This window comes from Octodon degus, unplaced genomic scaffold (genome assembly GCF_000260255.1).
Source record: "Octodon degus isolate 3935 unplaced genomic scaffold, OctDeg1.0 scaffold00100, whole genome shotgun sequence".
NCBI lineage: Eukaryota > Metazoa > Chordata > Mammalia > Rodentia > Octodontidae > Octodon > Octodon degus.
The window spans coordinates 3,144,523-3,152,827 of NW_004524676.1; the positions used below are offsets into that span (position 1 = coordinate 3,144,523).

The 8,305-nt window shown below is 37.8% G+C and overlaps 1 protein-coding gene across 1 annotated transcript in view; it reads right to left on the reverse strand.

Annotated features, from left to right (window-relative positions):
* Positions 1 to 818: 818 nt before the first annotated feature.
* Positions 819 to 8,305, reverse strand: part of Adamts20 (ADAM metallopeptidase with thrombospondin type 1 motif 20) — a 193,102-nt gene continuing 185,615 nt past the window's right edge. Inside the window, exons 39-40 of the mRNA XM_004638581.2 lie at positions 5,535 to 5,639; positions 819 to 1,944 (exon numbers count right to left, since the gene is read on the reverse strand). Of these exons, the coding sequence (XP_004638638.2) occupies positions 1,855 to 1,944; positions 5,535 to 5,639 (195 nt within the window). The 3' untranslated portion in view covers positions 819 to 1,854. The remainder of the gene's footprint in view (positions 1,945 to 5,534; positions 5,640 to 8,305) is intronic.

The following is an 8,305-nucleotide window of genomic DNA, read 5'->3' on the forward strand; positions in this document are numbered from 1 at the left end:
AAATAAATAAATAAATAAAAATAAATAAATAATAGGTAATTGGTTAAAAGATAAAGTTTTTAAATTTCTAAGGTGTTTAAGGCTGGATTGACATGGTAGTCCAAGCCTCTGCTCCTGGTCTTGGGAGAGAATTATACAATTCACCTATTTCCATGTGTCCCTCTATGCCTTTCAGGAAGAAATATTTCTTGACGAACTGCTTAGGGCTCGGTCATGAGTTTGTCTGACCAAGCACTTAGAGGGACTGCAGGTTCGGAACAGCTTTCCCAACCCTGTTTCATTTGTGACGAGAAGGAATCCACCAAACCAGAGCTGTTTCATAGCAACCCCAACAACCAAATAACTTCTTGGAATTCCTGAAGTGATTTTAGACTCCTAAACCTTTGCAGTGAATGATTCTTTTTAACATGTGAGCAAAATGCAGACAAAGGGCTACTGTATCACACAAAGATGTTTATTACTTAAATGTTTATAAATTTTAAGAATTTAATCATGAATGAAAACATTTCTGGAAAATGTTACACACTCCCTGTTAATGTTGGTTATTGATTTAAGGCACATAGTGCAAAATACTTCTTTTCTGATACAGAGATCCCCTCATGTTTATTTAATCACATTGGCATAAAACTGCTTTAGTACCTTATATGATACGATATGGCCCTAGTAAATGTTGGGGGGCACTTTGTGGGCAAAACTAGTATACCACAATTTACTGGCAAAAATCTAGCAACAGATTCTGTTTGTTTGACTTTTCAGACCAGGTGGCCACAGAAAAATATTATTTGTCAATCTGTCTTTTAAAATCATATTACTAAATAATAAACAATTAAATTAGCCAAAGGAAAAAAACTCAACATTTGTGAATTTCTTTTTGAACAGTTAATTTTTATATTGTCTGTTTTGTACTGAGTTGAAAAACCTCCAAGATAAAAATAACTTGAACATTTCTAATAAAAATTTTCTATATGTAAACATCATTTTATGTTTACCAAAATAAGATCCTCCACATTTTAAGAATTCTCATTTTTCAATCTGACTAATAAAAGTACAGTACATAATGCTGAAAAAATAGATTTTAAAAAGACTAGCTATATACATATATAATAGTCATAAAGTTATAATTCTATATAAATATTATAAAAACAACACATTGCTTTTAAGTACAATCAAGTGGGAGGTAGATTTTTAAATCAAATTAAAACATATATCTTCTAATACCCACAAAATTTCATATTTAGTATTTAACCCAAGCCTGAATTTTTAATGTGAAATTTAAACCACATTTTCAGGACTTATTTTTATTCATAAGGCCACCATGTTCCACAATTGTAATTAAAGGAAAAATTAAACAAGGTATCTACACTGTATCAGTAGAAAGTATAATGGCTATGTATTTTTATATAGCTATTGATTTCATGTTCGCCTGACAGATTCAATGTTTCTAGTAGTTTTGAAAAGGTTTTTTCCCCTAATTTTTACTCATTTCATTTTAACAGTAGAATAAACATTTCGTTGCATGCTAGGATACTGAGCAGACATTTACACGTGTGTTCAATCATATGATGTAATTGTGGTCCAGTCTGAATTGTGAACAGTAACATGTCTTGGCATCATCGCTTCAAACAAGCTTGTAGTCCCATAAGTTATGTTATTTTCAGTGTTCCTGGTTATACATCAGTTATGCTTATACTTATGGTTTTGAGTCATTTGAATCCCTGATGAGCACCCTGAAGAGAAGGCAAGACATATTGGCCATGGAAATCCCAGGAAGGGACAAGTTGAGAGGAGCACCAGTCATTCTGCACTTTCCAGAGGGTCTTCCCTCATCCACACATCCTTCCTTCTTCTGAACATTCATGTTACTTCAATTGGGAGACCGGTGGTCATGTGAGGAACACACTTTCCACAGAACCCTCCACATCTGCCATAGACTTTGGTTCCATCCTGAAAGCAAGAAGGGGCAGAAATACAGGAGATTATTATACAAGTGGGTGTCAAAGAGCACAGAGAAGGAAAAGCAACAATCCTGAATCCTAGGGCTGAAATCATTATCCTGGGCTTCCCATGACGTTGCATTTGAACACAAAAATTGTTGAGCTGTTGAGCCTTTAGCTCAGACTGACAGTTACAGGGAAGTTAAAAGAGAATTAGATACTCAGGTTCATATCAGCTGTTGAATAATTATAAACCACATATACAGCCTCAGTTCCATTTGGGTTTCAGTGAGTTCAAATTTCATCCAATACTGTCAAAATTTTATATGATTCTCTAAGACCAAATTTTTTTTTAAGAAGATGTTCTACAAAGTTGACCTTTCAACATGGGTGCACATATATCACAATGGCAGGAGGTTTTCCGTTCTTCTGGAAAAATACCCAAGAGGGAAAGGGCTGGCCCGAATGGGACCTCCAATCCTAGTTTTTTAAGGAATCTCCGCACTGATTGCCACAGTGGTTGTACTAGTCTTCATTCCCACCACCAGTGAAGAAGTGTTCCTTTTCCTCCACTGCCTCTCCATATTTGTTATTGTCTGATTTCTTGATGATAGCCATTCTTTCTGGGGTGAGATGGAATCTCAGTGTTGTTTTAATTTGTATTTCTCAGATGATCAATGATGTTGAACAGTTTTTCACATACTCACTTGCCATTTGTATTTCTTCCTCTGAGAAGTGTATATTCATCTCAGATGCCCATTTTTTGATTGGGTCATTGAATTTAGGGGGTCTGATTTTATTTTATTCTTTGTATGTTCTAGATAGACGATCTTTGTTATAGCTAAATCCTGTAAACAACCCAGATGCCCATCAACTGAAGAATGGATAAGGAAGATGTGGCATTTTTGCACAATGGAATTTTATTCAGCTATAAGATAAGATAAATTTGAATCTTTTGTCGGTAAATGTACGCAACTAGAGAACATACTGTTAAGTGAAATAAATCAGACCCACATGTGCAAACATTGTATTGTCTCTTTAGTGTGACAACCTGAAAGAGAAAATGGAATCTGAAGGGTACAATAGACACTGGTGAATGGGAATGAGCTTATTCAAAAAGAAAGAGTTACTGAGTTGAGGAGAAGGACAGGAGAGGAAGTGCGGGAAAGAGATTTATCTATGTATGTAAGTAGGATGGTTTGGATAACTGTACTGTGCATTTCCACTGGTATATGGAAAGAAGCAGTTAATGCTTTTTTCATATCCTTTTTTCAGTTATTTCTCCTTTTTGTCTTCTTAATCTCTCATACATTTCTTTCCTTTTTTCTTCCTTCTTCCAATTTTACATGCATAAAACTTGCAATATGAATAACTGTGTTGGAAGACAACACTATGTATTACAACAAATACAGTGAAATTCACATTACTTTGTTAAGTGAAAATCTGTATCACTTATAATTTTTTTGTTTTAGTTCTAATTTTTACTCACTTTAAAAACTAAAAATAAAATCTTGACCCTTAAAACACACAACTCATACTCTACCTCATTCACCTGAAACCTCTAATGGAAGCCTTAGAAATAAATCATGGAGAAAAGTATGTGTTATAGTGAAAGGAAAAAAACACTCGGGCTAAAGCAGAAACAATAGAGGCACGAAAGGAGATCAGTAGAGCAGGGCTGAAGGGGACATCTCCTCACACCTCTGTCCACTTGAGGTCCACATCAAAAGACTTTGATAGGATGAGGCAAAGCTAGGTGGACCTTGTACCATTTCTGGCAAGTTGTTATTTTTACTCTAGGAAGGAAAGAAAGAGTACAGAGCAAAGTTTCTGTTTCTTGGGTCACTTTGAGATGGGACTGTGTTTTAAGACTTGGAGTTTCTGAGTCCTTTTAACTTCAGATTTTTTAAGTAAACAAGGAGAAAATGATAGCAAAACCTAGTTGTATATACTTGCTTATTCTCAAATAGATTGCTGAAGTAGAAATTTAATCTTTATTAAATTTAATGTTGGATGAAAGTGTTGGCATTTCCACTATGTATGCTGGAATTAAGTCTCAGTTTTATAACCACTGTTGTTTTCCAAAAAAATGTTGTCGTGTGTCCTTCATAGTTACATGATAGATTCAAAAATTTTAAATACATTAGTTAAGTAAGTTTTAAATAAGCTAGAAATAAGTGGAGGTCGAAGTTCTCTGTGAGTTCTATAAATAAATCTTAAGAAGTTAAATAGTAGAAAAATAAGTATTACTAAATATTTATACCTTCTGGTGACTTTGCCCAGAATAGTCTTTGGATTTAAACAAAAGACACCAAAAAGTAGAAGAGTATTTTATTGAAATAGTTCACATTTTACTCGCTCTGAGTAAATTTTAAATAAGCAACTAATTTATTCCTATTCTTTGAACAAAAAAAATTAAGCCTCAATGTCTTAAAATAAATGCCTAAAAAAAAATCTTTTGAAAGCTTAGTAATTTAGCAACTAGAAGAATTAGTGAAAATTAAAATTACTGAATTATTAATGAACAATTTTATAGTCTTCAAAAAGCATGTCTTAAGGGCTATGACTATGACAACGTTGAAATTCACTTATAAATATTGTTTATATGGGTAGGAGTATAACACTGGTCATTTTACAAAGAGAAAAAGCACAGAGCACTGCATGGGGTGGGGCTGGGATTGGTGCTGACTTATTTGCCACAGCGGCGACAACATGTACAACCTACAGACAGAGCCATGCCATCCGAGAAACAGTGACCCTAAGAACGAAGGAGCTTCGCTAAGGTGTGGGTGCCCGTCATCGTACCAGTGGCGAAATCAAATTGGCTCTCATGAAAGAGGTGGAAGCGGTAAGAACAAGGAAGTATAAAGAGTGAAAATGTGTTCAATACACGGACCAACTCTCCACAATGAATGTGAGCATTATGGATGGAAACAGGTACTAACGCAAAGTGTAAAAATAGCTATATATACAAACTACACAAATAGTTGTAAATGTAATAGAAATGAAATATAATAATCTTTATGTAACATAATAATAGTATCTACATTGTAATGTACATTGTTTAACAACATAACTTAGATAAATAGCCCAGAAAACACTGGTACAATATAAATAATCCTGACTCTTGAAAACATTGTGAGGCAGATTTGATAGATGACAAACAGCTCAATGCTCCCATCATTAAGTTAAAGTCCTGGGAGAAGGAAGCCAAAACTGTAAGCACCTTGGAATATTAAACCCTACAAATCTTGAATAGTCAAGGTATAGTTGAAGCCATTACCCCTTCCTAAAATGTCTATATTACCTACAAGCTTAAGATGGGCAGAGTTTGCATGTCCTGGCATTCGGTGTTCATGGTCAGATGTCAGTAGCCCACAGGTGGAGGTACAGATATAAATGTATATACACATACACATAGACATATAGGTGGTACAGACGTTCTGTATATGGACATTAATAAAAAAGAATTTCATTTCTTTTTGCAAACTGATTCTCCCATCACTAACTCCATGTAATTGAAGTTTGAAGTAGAGAGCCTTCGATGCTACTTCATAACACAGCAGCAGTTCACCTGGCTCTTGGTCCCGCAGGACTTACCTGGGCTCTGTGTATCGTGACCGAGGCGTACCTCCCCTGAGCAAGCCATTTCGCTGTGCTCGATATTTTCATGCCAGTTCCTGCCAAATTAATGCTGAACTGTCCCTGGAAGTAAACACAAGGCCGAGAGACATGCAGTCATTAACTATTTAAGAACGCACTTGGCTGGAAGCACCAAATGATTCAAATTACTTTTGAAGGATCTTTTTTAAAATGAAAGAAAGATGGTGGACGCAGCCTTACAGCAACGAAAACAAACATTGAGGATTTTAAAACCTGATTCCAAATAGATCTTCTCAATTACACGGTATTAGCCCCACATGTTATTTATGCTGGGGGACTTCTGTCTAAGCCCAGGACTCTGCAACTGGACAGCCAGAGGCGACAGGGCTGCTGTGACGAGCACGTCCTGACAGAGGCAAAGCGGATGCAGAAAGGCTGAAACTTGCCAGGTGAACCTTCCCACTGTTTCAATATTTCACACTGATCACTAACTTCTGTGATGTCACACTTACTAACATATTTTCTGGCATCATCTATTCCTGTGCCATTCCCTTTTGGGGTAAAATTACTATTTCTTTCACCACTGACTGTGGCATTTTTTATACTACCTATAATAGCTTTTTTGAGCATCTGGAAGAGGATATGTTAATGCAACATAATCTATATATGTTCAGTTTATGAACTAATTATTTTCACATACAAAACCATTTTCATGTCAAAATATTTAACTATCTATGTTCATAATTGATTATTATTATTATTATTATTATTATTATTTTGTATTTTAGGGAAGGGTCTACAGGGGGTTCAGGGTCTCACTACTAGATGGGACTCCTAGTGATCTGCCTGTTTACGGCCTCCAAAGAGCTGGGATTACAGGTGCGTGTCACCACACCCAGTTTCAATTGCTGTCTTGGTGTGCCCCGGGGGCAGGCCCAGGGATCGAACCTCCAGCCCCTGTGCCTGCTTGCAGTCACTTTAATCCGCTGAACTATTTGGCCGACCCTCTACGTTCATAATTTAATTGCATATGTCTGTTGACTGGGAAAATGAGTACCATGCCACTACAGTACAGACATGTACCTAAAGGGAGAAGTTCCTGCTAATTTAGTCTGTAGACAAAATGCATGAAAATTTGGAGCATGTTAAGACATTCTTAGATATACCATCATATTCCTATGGCCCAAGACTCATATGAAACTTGAGCAAGGCTCTGATGAAATATTGAGATTTATATCATGTGAATAAAAGTACTATCTTTTCAGGCATGTGAAAGCTAACTAAATAGGAAATATAGTTACCAGTTATTATTGATATTAAAAATAATCAGATAACAATTCAGCATATTAGCTTCGATTTCTTAGCAGCCTTGTACTATACGTCCACACATGGCTGAACCTAAGGATGTCACTCGTAGGACTGCTCCATCCATACCTGTTCCCCTTGATCTTTGGGTCTTTTAGGCTCCCTACCCTTGTTCTTGCTTCCCTGCACCCTGCTAGCTGTGGTGTTTGCCTTAAACTATATGGACAGTTACCTCAAGAGAATAGAAAAAGCAAACACTTGACAAAGATTTGCATGTCCGAAGTATGCTGAACACTGCTAGGTGAGATTAACTCCTTCGCTCTCTTGCCAGAGTCAGTTTAGGGAAAAGCCTTATAGTAATGGAAATAAACCACAAACTCCTGCTGGGAAAGCTTTCAGCCTTGGGGGCCTTGGATGGGCGCAAGCTAGGACGGCTTCTAGTTAAGCTTCACATCAGGAGAGCATGTGTAACATGCCCAGGGGAAGGGGTCGGCCAGACAGCTCACTGGACTAAAGCGCGGGCTTAGGCAGATGCAGGGGCCTGGGTTCAACCCCCCCGCGCCTGCTGTGCCGGCCCCGCCTCCAGGGCACACTGAGCTGGTGACTGAGACTGGGCGTGGTGGTGTGCGCCCGTAATCCCAGTGCTTGGAAGGCTGTAAACAGGAGGATCACTATGAGTCCAATCTGTGTAGTGAGACCCTATAGACTCTATGGACCCTGCACTAAATATAGACACACACACACACACACACACACACACACACAAGCATGCCCAGTAAAGATTTGCTGGGGAAACTAGAGGAGAGGGAAAACGTAGCAGAAGGTGCCCCAGCCCCAGCCAGCACACTTTAGCTTCTTAGTTGCCCAGTTAATAGCTCCTACTTCAGCTCTGCTTGCTCCTGTCCCTTAGAAATGACTGGTCACTGGGACGCGCAGATGTTATCATGATGCACACTGTATCAACTAAACCCCAGCTGACAAGGCATCCGTCTCTGTATTTCCTGCTTGCTTACCCCACAGAAGCCTACACCACCAGCCTGGTATTCTGGAAGTGGTCCCGGTCGGGGTCTATTGGTACAAAATCAATCTGCCTCCCAACCGTGGGCGCCATCTCGGCGCTTCTGCTTGCCGTTACAGTCCTACTGGCACGTATCTGCTTCCATGCTAATATCATGCGGTTTTGATTGCTATCACTTTGTAATATAATTTTAAATCAGGGTGTGTGGTGCCTCCAACTTTGTTTTTCTTTCTCTGAGTAATTCTGGCTGAGTCATGTATATTTCCATACATATTTTAGAATTTTTTCCTTCTTCTTTGAATGATGTCATTGGGATTCTGAAAGGGACTGTGTTCCATCTATGGGTTACTTTAAATATCACAGACTTTCTAACAATATTTTCTTTCATACCATAAGCAGAGGAAATCTCTCCACTTCTTTTTGTCCCTTGTTAATTTCTTACAGG